Genomic DNA, 13,044 nt, shown 5'->3' with positions numbered 1-13,044 from the left:
GGTGGAGCGAAGAGCCGGGAGTAGGATTTGAGCGCCCGCGAACTCCGCGGAGGCCTGCGGGAAGGGAAGGGGGCGGGGCGGTAGGGAGAACCCGAGGCCCGACAATCAGCGCGCTTGGAGCTAACCGGTGGCCCAGGCGAGCAGGGTGGTTCGGCGGGCTCGGCTGGCACGGGGGAGGTGGGAGCCTGGCTAGGCAAGGCCGACGGAGTTGGGGGGATGCTGGTGGAGGAGAGAGAGAGCGAGCGTGGCTGGGGGTTGTGAGGAGACGCGCGGCGCGGAGGCGGACGGTGGGCGGGCGCTGAGGTGACCGGGATGGTGGAAGACTGACGCATGACGCAGGTCTGTGCACTCCCAGGAGTCCTAGAGACACTAGTGCCATCCCACGAACTTTCTGGAAGCCAGAAATAATGTTTTGACCCCCAAAAGGGAAAATCAGTTCCAAATAGAAATTAATAAAGTATCCAGATGTAACCTATTAACTGGAACGTAACCCATATACTTAAGAATTATATTTGATGTAGGATGTGGGTTCATATAATATATTTTATGTAATTTGGGGCCGGGCGTCCAAAAGTATGTTTAGGGCCCTTGGAGCTCTTGAAATGGTCTTGAACTGAGTAGAAGGGTTTGGGACGGAGGTGAAAGGGTGTTGTCAGGGCTGGTTGCCTTTCAGGTGATACCAAGCTGTAGGCCCTGGCCCTGGGGAGGCAGAGGATGGCCGTTTTCTATTTACACAAAAGTTCCCAGTGGATGATGTTATGGGAAAGGTTTTGAGGAGTCTGATTCTAAGAGTACCAGATGCAAGGGGTACTCTTTCCTGACCACAGGAAGAAAGTGAACTGAAGGCTTGGCGCAGAAAGCTTTTCAGAAAGAAAGGTTACGTGAACTGGAGGTGAAAGGGTTGGGTAAGTGGCACTGGGTTTAGAGGAGAATAAGGCATCAGGGAAGTCCAGGGTCAGGGAGTTTTAAAAATGCAAAGGATGGCACCCCAGAGTGCACCACCTTTGATGAACTGAGGCCCTGTGTGAACACGTGTGAGTTAAGTAAGGCACCCCAGGATGGGGGGTTAGATTACATCCTGAACCTGCATTTTGGAGTTAAGGAAGCAACATATATGTTGAGTTGTTTTATGGGTTTCTTCGGGATTGGTGTGCCTCTTTCGCATTAAGCGCAACAAAGGAACCTTAAAGTGAACCCAAATTCTGCCACTTCTTACTTGTTATTTAAATAATTCCACCCAACACAGGAAAAAGGAAGGGTATTGGTGGCTATAGGAGGTATGAAATGAGTTTTGTATTAAAGTACATGTTTGCTTCCTTCAGACAACTTAGGTGGTAAGAATGTGACGTAAGAAAAGAACTGAACATTTGGAGAATACACTCTCTTCTTTATTTATCTACTACACGTCAATGCTAGATATATTTCCCTAAAACATATTACTTTTTTAAAGCAAATTCTCTCCTTAAGTCTCCAACCCCCACATTTCCATCGCCAAGTAGGTTACCACAGGGTTTTTCTACCTCTGCACTATTCACATTTTCCGTCAGATAATTATTTGTTTTGGGGGACTGTGCTGTGCAGTGTGGAATATTTAGGAGCATCATGAAATGCCCACTAGATGCCAATAGAATCACCCCCCCACCCCCAGTATGACAGCCAAACTGGCTCTAGACATTGACAAATGTCCCCTGGAGGGCTGAATCACCCCCAGTCCAATTGAGAACTACTGGACTACAGGCTAAAGCCTACCATCTTTACCTGGCTTTCAAGTTTTTTCATTATCTGTTCCTAATCTACCTTTCCTAGAATTTCAGTCAGGCTAAAAGAACCCCAGTGCAAGAATTCTTTCTCTGGTTCCCTCCGTAGCTTATCACCTAGTCTTCTTGGACACTTTCAGGGATGGAAAAGATTAAAAATCTTTACTTTGCTGGAAAGTTCTTACATATATGATGTCTTCCTGCTTACAGTTTGTATTTGTTGAGTCCAGTTCAAATCCTTTTTCCATTTGTGAAGACTTGTGATATTAAAACTTGTAGTCACATTTCTCTCACTAAATTATCTCTTCTTGAAACGATATTCTTTCAACTCCCTCCATGTAACATAGTTTATAGATCATCATGAACTTTCTGTTCTCCTCTGAACAATATCAAGCCTGACAATGTCCTACTTAAATTATACTACCTAGAACTGAACACAGTATTCTAGATGTGGATCACACTATTTGCACATAACAAATTATTAGTTTCATGTTTGTCCATTCTCCCTGACTCTGAGCTTAAAGGCAAAAACCAACTCTTAAGTCACCATCTTTGTCTTAGGTTTACATAGTCAAAGATTACTACGTAGGTCTTTGCATTACTAGCACAGTGCCTGGCCCATAGTTGGTTTTCAAAGATTTTGGTAGAATGTAGTTCCTTCTTAGCTACATTAATGTAATTTAAAATAACATTCCTTTACCTTTGGGGGCAGATATAGTACACTCTTGCCTTATAGTGACTTTGCAATCAACTAATCCTCTACATGTTATAGATGAAAGGTTGGCAAATTTTTTATCTAATAAAAAAGATAGATAATAAATATTTTAGGTTTTATGAGCCTTATAGTCTGTCACGGCTATTCTGCTCTGTCACTATAGCACAAAAGTAGCCATAGACAATATATAAATGAATGAGTGTGGCCATTTCTAATAAAACTATTCATGGACACTGAACTGTGAATTTCATATTTCATATAATGTTCATGTGCCACAAAACATTTTGATTTTGAAAAAATATTTTAAAATGTAAAAAACGTTCTTAGTTTATGGGCCATACAAAAACAGGTGTCAGGGTAGGTTTGGCTCACAGGCAGTAGTTTGCCAGTCCCTGATCTAGGCCGTTCCTTGATTTTTTAAGTCTGAGATATATTAAATATCTTATTCATTGCAACCTATCTTTCCAGCTTGCTCAGATCTTTTTTTTTTTTTAATATTTATACTTAATTTTTAATTAAATTAATTAATTTATTTATTTATGGCTGTGTTGGGTCCTCGTCTCTGTGCGAGGGCTTTCTCCAGTTGCGGCAAGTGGGGGCCACTCCTCATCGCGGTGCACGGGCCTCTCACCATTGCAGCCTCTTTTGTTGCGGAGCACAGGCTCCAGACGCGCAGGCTCAGCAACTGTGGCTCACGGGCCTAGCCGCTCCGCGGCATGCGGGATCCTCCCAGACCAGAGCTCGAACCCGTGCCCCCTGCACCGGCAGGCAGACTCCCAACCACTGCGCCACCATGGAAGCCCTGCTCAGATCTTTTTGTGTGCTAATTCTTTCATCCAGCATATTAGCTGACATCACAACTTTGTGTCATCTGCAAAACTGATAAACATTTTTTCCATCCTTAATTAACAATAATCTTGAATGGGATAAGGATAAAGGTCTTCCATAGTTCATTTTGTTCCATTAATCACCATTCTTTGAGTACTACCATTCCAAGAATTATAAATATCTACCTAAAGTACTGCCTATCACCCATCCCATATTTATTCATCTCATCCACAGGTTGTCTTGGGATGCTTTGTCTGAAGTTTTGTTGAAATGTTCAGAAATATCCCTAATAGTTAGTAACTCTGTCAAGCAAACAAAAGAAATATGTAGGTTTGGTATAACTTGTGAATTAATGGTACTGTTGCTTTCCAATTTTACTACTTTCTTGTTTAGATTTTCATAGCCATCCTTTTAATAATAATGAAATTTAGTAATTTTAGAATTTTGTTGAAAATTCACATCCAAGTACATCAGTCTCTATTTCCAGGAATTCACCGTATTTTTTTGTCTTCAAACTAATGTTAACAGTGTTCATATAACACCTGTTCTCTGGTATCAGTAGTATTAAAAGCTGTAATAAGATTGGCAAGAAAAAAGGCAAAATAACAACATATTAGAATATATGCTTTTTTCTTGACCACTGCTTTTAACACTTGACCAATCTTACCACAGCTTTTAACACTATCAATACTAGATTTTAAAAATCTAGAAAATGCACTTTGTGCCAATAAATATAAAAACTAGGAAGAAAGAATTTTCTCAAAATACAGATTTCAAAATTGACTCAAGAAAGTGTAAAAAACCTGAAAAGAACTATTGAATTGAAAATAGTCAAAAATCTACGTACAAACACTTTACTAGGCTTATAGGATCCAATAACCCAGCAAATAGAAAAATAAGGGAAGCTCTCCAACTTCTTTATGTTTGGGGTACAGTCTAAATTCCAAATCCGGACATGGACTAAATAACAACAAAAAAAATTATAGGCCAATTTCACTTAGAAATATATTTGCAAAATTTCTAAAAATAATAGCAAACTGAATCCAACTATGGATAAAAATACCAATACACCTTGGCTGTGTAGATAGAGTTTATGCTGCGAACTGGGGATGCTATAACATTAGAAAATCTTGATTTAATTTATCACATTATAATTGGCTCTGTGGCTTAGTTGGTGAAAGCGCCTGTCTAGTAATTTATCACATTAACAACCTGTAGAAACATCTATATGATCACCTTAGTAAATGTTAGAAGAGCATTTGATAAAATTCAGCGTTCATTTGTGCTTAAAAAAAAAAAAGCTAACAAACTAAAAAGAAGGGAATTTCTATAACCCAATGAATAGTGTCTAACAAAACCTTCAGTGAGCATCACATTTAATGGTGAAATGTTAGAAATACTCCTTGTATGGTAAAGAATAAGATTTTTTAAAAAATAATGTTATTTTTTTGAAGCTCTCATTTATAGTAGCAATGGAAATGATGAGGTATCTAAGAGTGAATCTAATGAAAGAGGTGAAGATATGTTCGTAGAAAACTAAAACAATTTAAGGACTTAAAAGAAGTCTTAAATTAATGAAAAGATACTCCAGATCCATGGATTTGAAAACTCATTATCATAAACATGTCACTTCTCTCCTAATTAATCTATAATGGAATTGAATTATAATAACATCTCAGAAAATGTTTTAATATAATTTAACAAAACTGTAATAATCAAGTATAAAGCATAAACCAAAAAATTTTTGAAAATTAAGTAGGGGAATTTACCTTACCAGATATTAAGATTTATTCTATCTTATTCTATCCTTTTACTTTCATATTTAGAGTGTGTCTCTTGAAAAGAGTACTTAGTTTTGTTTTTTTTTCTTCAGTCTTATAGTGTTTAGTTTACTAACATTTAATGGAATAATCTGTGTGTTTGTACTTAAATCTGTCTTCTGGCTATTTATTTTCAATTTGTCCTATCTGTCTTAATTCTTCTTTTCTTCCTTTTCTACCTTCTTTCAAATTTACCATGTATTTTATGGTATTCCATTTTTTCCTCTCTGTTGGCCTCCTTCCTATAACTCTTTATGTTTTTTAGCGGTTGCTTTATCCTAAGTCTAGGATTATAACATGTATCCTTACTGTTTTTTTTCTTAACATCTTTATTGCAGTATAATTGCTTTACAATGGTGTGTTAGTTTCTGCTTTATAACAAAGTGAATCAGCTATACATATATATATATCCCCATATCTCCTCCCTCTTGCGTCTCCCTCCCACCCTCCCTATCTCACCCCTCTAGGTGGTCACAGAGCACTGAGCTGATCTCCCTGTGCTATGTGGCTGCTTCCTACTAGCTATCTATTTTACATTTGGTAGTATATATAAGTCCATGCCACTCTCTCACTTTGTCCCAGCTTACCCTTCCCCCTCCCCGTGTCCTCAAGTGCATTCTCTACATCTGTGTCTTAATTCCTGTCCTGCCCCTGGGTTCATCAGAACCATTTTTTTTTAGATTCCATATATATGTGTTAGCATACGGTATTTGTATTTCTGACTTACTTCACTGTATGACAGACTCTAAGTCCATTCACCTCGCTACAAATAACTCAGCTTCGTTTCTTTTTATGGCTGAGTAATATTCCATTGTATATATGTGCCACATCTTCTTTATCCATTCATCTGTCGATGGACGCTTAGGTTGCTTCCATGTCCTGACTATTGTAAATAGTGCTGCACTGAGCATTGTGGTACATGACTCTTTATGGTTTCCTCAGGGTGTATGCCCAGTAGTGGGATTGCTGGGTCATATAGTAGTTCTATTTTTAGTTTTTTAAGGAACCTCCATACTGTTCTCCATAGTGCCTGTATCAATTTACATTCCCACCAACAGTGCAAGAGGGTTCCCATTTCTCCACACACTCTCCAGCATTTATTGTTTGAAGATTTTTTGATGATGACCATTCTGACTGGTGTGAGGTGATGCCTCACTGTAGTTTCGATTTGCATTCCTGTAATGATTAGTGATGTTGAACATCCTTTCATGTGTTTGTTGGCAGTCTGGATATCTTCTTTGGAGAAATGTCTGTTTAGGTCTTCTGCCCATTTTTGGATTGGGTTGTTTGTTTTTTTGATATTGAGCTGCATGGGCTGCTTATATATTTTGGAGATTAATCCTTTGTCAGTTGCTTCGTTTGCAAGTATTTTCTCCTATTCTGAGGGTTGTCTTTTCATCCTGTTTATGTTTTCCTTTGCTGTGCAAAAGCTTTTAAGTTTCATTAGGTCCCATTTGTTTATTTTTGTTTTTATTTCCATTTCTCTAGGAGGTGGGTCAGAAAGGATCTTGGTGTGCTTTATGTCATAGAGTGTTCTGCCTATGTTTTCCTCTAAGAGTTTTACACTTAGGTCTTTAATCCATTTTGAGGTTATCTTTCTGTGTGGTGTTAGGAAGTGTTCTAATTTCATTCTTTTACATGTAGCTGTACAGGTTTCCCAGCACCACTTGTTGAAGAGGCTGTCTTTACTCCACTGTATACTCTTGCCTCCTTTATCAAAGATAAGGTGACCATATGTGCGTGGGCTTATCTCTGGGCTTTCTATCCTGTTCCATTGATCTTATATTTCTGTTTTTGTGCCAGTACCATACTGTCTTGATTACTGTAGCTTTGTAGTGTAGTCTGAAGTCAGGAAGTCTGATTCCTCCAGCTCCGTTTTTCTTTCTCAAGATTGTTTTGGCTATTCGGGGTCTTTTGTGTTTCCATACTAATTGTGCAACTTTTTGTTCTAGTTCTGTGAAAAACGCCATTGGTAGTTTGATAGGGATTGCATTGAATCTGTAGATTGCTTTGGGTAGTATAGTCATTTTTACAATGTTGATTCTTCCAATCCAGGAACATAGTATATGTCTCCATCTGTTTGTATCATCTTTAATTTCTTTCATCAGTGTCTTACAGTTTTCTGCATAGAGGTCTTTTGTCTCCTTAGGTAGGTTTATTCCTAGGTATTTTATTCTTTTTGTTGCAGTGGTAAATGGGAGTGTTTCCTTAATTTCTCTTTCAGATTTTTCATCATTAGTGTATAGGAATGCAAGAGATTTCTGTGCATTAATTTTGTATCCTGCTACTCTACCAAATTCATTGATTAGCTCTAGTAGTTTTCTGGTGGCATCTTTAGGATTCTCTATGTATAGTATCATGTCATCTGCAAACAGTGACAGTTTTACTTCTTTTCTGATTTGGATTCCTTTTATTTTTTTTTTCTTTGATTGCTGTGGCTAAAACTTCCTAAACTATGTTGAATAATAGTGGTGAGAGTGGGCAACCTTGTCTTGCTCCTGATCTTAGTGGAAATGGTTTCAGTTTTTCACCTTTGAGAACAATGTTGGCTGTGGGTTTGTCATATATGGCCTTTATTGTGTTGAGGTAGGTTCCCTCTTTGCCTACTTTCTGGAGAGTTTTTATCATAAATGGGTGTTGAATTTTGTCAAACGCTTTTTCTGCATCTGTTGAGATTATCATATGGTTTTTATCCTTCAATTTGTTAACATGGTGCATCACATTGATTGATTTGTGTATATTGAAGAATCCTTGCATTCCTGGGATAAATCCCACTTGATCATGGTGTATGATCCTTTTAATGTGCTGTTGGATTCTGTTTGCTAGTATTTTGCTGAGGATTTTTGCATCTGTTTATCAGAGATATTGGCCTGTAGTTTTCTTTTTTTGTGACATCTTTGTCTGGTTTTGGTATCAGGGTGATAGTGACCTCATAGAATGAGTTTGGAGTGTTCCTCCCTCTGCTATATTTTGGAAGAGTTTGAGAAGGGTAGGTGTTAGCTCTTCTCTAAATGTTTGATAGAATTCGCCTGTGAAGCCATCTGGTCCTGGGCTTTTGTTTGTTGGAAGATTTTTAATCACAGGTTCAATTTCAGTGCTTGTGATTGGTCTGTTTATATTTTCTATTTCTTCCTGGTTCAGTCTCAGAAGGTTGTGCATTTCTAAGAATTTGTCCATTTCTTCCAGGTTGTCCATTTTATTGGCATATAGTTGCTTGTAGTAATCTCTTATGATCCTTTGTATTTCTGCAGTGTCAGTGGTTACTTCTCCTTTTTCATTTCTAGTTCTGTTGATTTGAGTCTTCTCCCTTTTTTTCTTGATGAGTCTGGCTAATGGTTTATCAATTTTGTTTATCTTCTCAAAGAACCAGCTTTTAGTTTTATTGATCTTTGCTATTGTTTCCTTCATTTCTTTTTCATTTATTTCTGATCTGATCTTTATGATTTCTTTCCTTCTGCCAACTTTGGGGGTTTTTTGTTCTTCTTTCTCTAATTGCTTTAGGTATAAGGTTAGGTTGTTTACTTGAGATGTTTCTTGTTTCCTGAGGTAGGCTTGTATAGCTCTAAACTTCCCTTTTAGAACTGCTTTTGCTGCATCCCATAGGTTTTGGGTCATCGTGTTTTCATTGTCATTTGTTTCTAGGTATTTTTTGATTTCCTCTTTGATTTCTTCAGTGATCTCTTGGTTATTTAGTAATGTATTGTTTAGCCTCCATGTGTTTGTATTTTTTACAGTTTTTTTCCTGTAATTGATATTTAGTCTCAGAGCGTTGTCGTCGGAAAAGATGCTTGATACAATTTCAATTTTGTTAAATTTACCAAGGCTTGATTTGTGACCCAAGATATGATTTATCCTGGAGAATGTTCCATGAGCACTTGAGAAGAATGTGTATTCTGTTGTTTTTGGATGGAATGTCCTATAAATATCAGTTAAGTCCATCTTGTTTAATGTGTCATTTAATGCTTGTGTTTCTCTATTTATTTTCATTTTGGATGATCTGTCCTTTGGTGAAAGAGGGGGGTTAAAGTCCCCTACTATGATTGTGTTACTGTCAATTTCCCCTTTTATGGCTGTTAGCATTTGCCTTATGTATTGAGGTGCTCCTATATTGGGTGCATAAATATTTATAATTGTTATGTTTTCTTCTTGGATTGATCCCTTGATCATTATGTAGTGTCCTTACTTATCTTTTGTAACAGTCTTTATTTTAAAGTCTATTTTATCTGCTATGAGTATTGCTACTCCAGCTTTCTTGTGATTTCCATTCACATGGAATATCTTTTTCCATCCCCTCACTTTCAGTCTGTATGTGTCCCTAGGTCTGAAGTGGGTCTCTTGTAGACAGCATATGTACAGGTCTTGTTTTCGTATCCATTCAGCCAGTCTGTGTCTTTTGGTTGGAGCATTTAATCCATTTACATTTAAGGTAATTATTGATATGTATGTTCCTATTACCACTTTCTTAATTGTTTTGGGTTTGTTTTTATAGGTCTTTTCCTTCTCTTGTGTTTCCCACCTAGAGAAGTTCCTTTATTATTTGTTGTAAAGCTGGTTTGGTGGAGCTGAATTCTCTTAACTTATGCTTATCTGTAAAGGTTTTAATTTTTCCGGCGAATCTGAATGAGATCCTTGCTGGGTAGAGTAATCTTGGTTGTAGGTTTTTCCCTTTCATCACTTTAAATATGTCCTGCCACTCCCTTCTGGCTGCAGAGTTTCTGCGGAAAAATCAGCTGTTAACCTTATGGGGATTTCCTTGTATGTCATTTGTTGCTTTTCCCTTGCTGCTTTTAATATTTTTTCTTTGTATTTAATTTTTGGTAGTTTGATTAGTATGTGTCTCGGCATGTTTCTCTTTGGGTTTATCTTATATGGGACTCTCTGTGCTTCCTGGACTTGGGTGACTATTTCCTTTCCCATGTTAGGGAAGTTTTTGACTGTAATCTCTTCAAATATTTTCTCAGACTTTTCTTTTTCTCTTCTTCTGCTGGGACCCCTATATTTCGAATGTCGGTGTATTTAATGTTGTCCCAGAGGTCTCTGAGATTGTCCTCAATTCTTTTCATTCTTTTTTCTGTTTTCTGCTCCCTGGCAGTTATTTCCACCATTTTATCTTCCAGCTCACTTATCTGTTCTTCTGCCTCAGTTATTCTCTTATTGATTCCTTCTAGAGTATTTTTAATATCAGTAATTGTGTTGTTCATCACTGTTTGTTTGCCCTTTACTTCTTCTAGATCCTTGTTAAATGTTTCTTGTATTTTCTCCATTGTGTTTCTGAGATTTTGGATCGTCTTTACTATCATCACTCTGAATTCATTTTCAGGTAGGTTGCCTATTTTGTCTTCATTTATTTGGTGTTTTAGGTTTTTGCCTTGCTCCTTCGTCTGTAATGTATTTTTCTGTCGTTCCATTTTTTGTTGTTTTCTTGATGGGTGGTGCTTGTATTCCTGTCTTGCTGGTTGTTTGGCCTGAGACATCCAGCACTGGAGTTTGCAGGCAGTTGGATAGAGCTGGGTCTTGGTGCTGAGATGAAGACCTCCCGGAGGCCTCACTACGACTGACATTCCCTGGGGTCTGAGGTTCTCTGTTAGTCTAGCGGTTTGGACTCGGAGCTCCCACCACAGGAGCTTGGGCCCGACCTCCGGCCTGGGGACCAAGATCCCGCAAGCCAGTCGCTGGGGGTTCCTCCCGTCCCCTTAGGTGTCCGTGGTCCCCCACCGGTGCCTGGTAGGTGCCCTAGATGTGAGGAGACACGAATTCCGTATCCTCCTAGTACGCCATCTTGATTCCGCCCCATCCTTACTATCTTACTCTACTTTGAATTAATAGCATATCACTTCATGTTCAACATAAGAACTTTACAAAAGTACTTCACAGAAAGCACAGTGTCATTTACTTTTCTATTGCGTTTTGTGTTATTATTATATTTATTACTTCTACATCTATTAAATTTCTACCATTCATTAATATTGTTTTCACTTTAGTCAGTAGTCTTTTTTTTTTTTTTCCTTTTGGCCACGCCATGCAACATGTGGGGTCTTAGTTCCCTGACCAGGGATCAAACCTGTGCCCCCTGCAGTGGAAGTGCAGAGTTTTAACCACTGGACTGCCAGGGAAGTCCCCTACTCAGTAGTCTCTTAAAGAAATTTTAAGAATATTGTTTTATGTTAGCAATATATTTGCCATCTCCAGTGCTCTTCATTCCTTCCCACAGATCCAGGATTCAACTTGGAATCATATCCAGCCTAAAGTACTTCATTTAATATTTTTTGTACTGTGGGTCTACTGGTAACAAATACTTTCTGGGTTTTTTGTCTTTATTTTGCCTTCATCTTTTTTTTTGGCTGCGTTGGGTCTTCGTTGCTGCATGCGGGTTTTCACTAGTTGCGGCAAGCAGGGGCTACTCTTTGTTGCAGTGCACGGGCTTCTCATTGCAGTGGCTTCTCTTGTTGCAGAGCATGGGCTCTAGGTGCACGGGCTCAGTAGTTGTGGCACTCAGGCCCTAGAGTGCGCGGGCTTCAGTAGTTGCGGCTCACAGACTCTAGGGCATGTGGGCTTCATTAGTTGTGGCTTGTGGGCTCTAGAGCGCAGGCTCAGTAGTTGTGCCGCACGGCCTTAGTTGCTCCATGGACATGGGATCTTCCTGGACCAGGGATCGAACCCATGTGCCCTGCATTGGCAGGCAGATTCTTAACCACTGCACCACCAGGGAAGTCCCTGCCTTCACTTTTAAAGGATATTTTTGCTGGGTATAGGATTCTATTTTTTTTTTTTCAGCACGTCAAGGATGTCATTCCTTTTTCTTTTGGCTTCCACTGTTAATGATAAGTCAGTTTTGATTCTTCTTGTTTTCCTGCATATAAGGTGTTTTTTCCTTGACTGCTTTTAACTTTTTCTCTTTTCTTTTATTTTCAACAATTGACTAAGGTGTGCCTAGGTGGGATCTTCTTTGTACTTATGCAACTTATGGTTCACTAAACTTCTTGGATCTGTCGGTTTATGTCTTTCATAGATTTTGGAAATTTTTCAGCCATATCTCCTTAAATTATTCTTCTATATTATTCTCTTTCTCCTCTCCTTTTGAGATTCTAATTACATGTATTTCAGACTAGTTTGATATTGTTTCACAGGTATATGATGCTCTGTTATTTTCATTTTTTTCCCCTCTGTTTCATTTTGGATTATTTCTATTGACCTATCTTTAAACTCACTGACCTTTTCTTGTGCTGTGTCCAATCTGATGTTAAACCCATCTAATGAATTCTTTATTTCAGATATGGTATTTTTCAGTTCTAGAATTTCCACTGTGTTCTTTTTTATAGTTTCCATTTCTCTGCTAAAATTCCCCTTCTGTTCACCCATTTTGTCCATCTTTTCACTGAATTCTCTGATCAATTTATAATTCCAGCACCTGGGTCATCTGTAGATCTGCTTCAAATGACTTTTTTTTAAGTTCTTAATTTTTAAAAAGTTTTTATTTTTAAATTTTTTATTGAAGTATAGTTTCTCTACAATATTATCTTAATTTCAGGTGTACAATATAGTGATTCAGTATTTTTACAGATTATACTCTACTAAAAGTTTTTAAAAAATAATGGTTATTAATTCCTTGTGCTATTCAGATGACTTTGCATATTCGACATAGTGTTTAAAAGAACAGTAGACACTGAAGTAGATAATGTTTTTTTCCCAGAGAGAACACACCATTTTCTTTGTCTGGTAGCTAGGATAAGGGGCAGATCATTTCAGTCCAACTAGGGGTTATGCTGGGATTGTACCGAGTTGTAGTTTTATTTAAATTGTTTCAGTTTACCTCTGATTTCACATATTTGAGAGTGAGATCAGTTCCTTCCTTCATCAGGGCTTTGGGATCTAAGTACCCAAGGCCATAGAAATCTTTCTTTGCTTTTTAGCTCACACCCAGTTT

The 13,044-nt window shown here is 38.1% G+C and overlaps 1 protein-coding gene across 9 annotated transcripts in view; it reads left to right on the top strand.

Annotated features, from left to right (window-relative positions):
- The first annotated feature begins 59 nt into the window (after nucleotides 1–59).
- Nucleotides 60–13,044, top strand: part of HSPB11 (heat shock protein family B (small) member 11) — a 35,502-nt gene continuing 22,517 nt past the window's right edge. The window contains exons 1-2 of one of the 9 annotated variants that reach the window (XM_036834835.1): nucleotides 200–339; nucleotides 11,332–11,367. Coding sequence is in view for 1 of the 9 variants with exons in the window: in XM_036834786.1 (XP_036690681.1) it covers nucleotides 331–339 (9 nt within the window). In the remaining 8 variants the exon portion in view is untranslated. The other 8 variants (XM_036834862.1, XM_036834871.1, XM_036834816.1 and 5 more) reach the window with 8 other exon arrangements.

The sequence above is a fragment of the Balaenoptera musculus genome, chromosome 1 (genome assembly GCF_009873245.2).
Source record: "Balaenoptera musculus isolate JJ_BM4_2016_0621 chromosome 1, mBalMus1.pri.v3, whole genome shotgun sequence".
Taxonomy (NCBI): Eukaryota; Metazoa; Chordata; class Mammalia; order Artiodactyla; family Balaenopteridae; genus Balaenoptera; species Balaenoptera musculus.
Note: the sequence above shows the minus strand (reverse complement) of the source record. Positions and strands in the feature narration are given on the sequence as shown.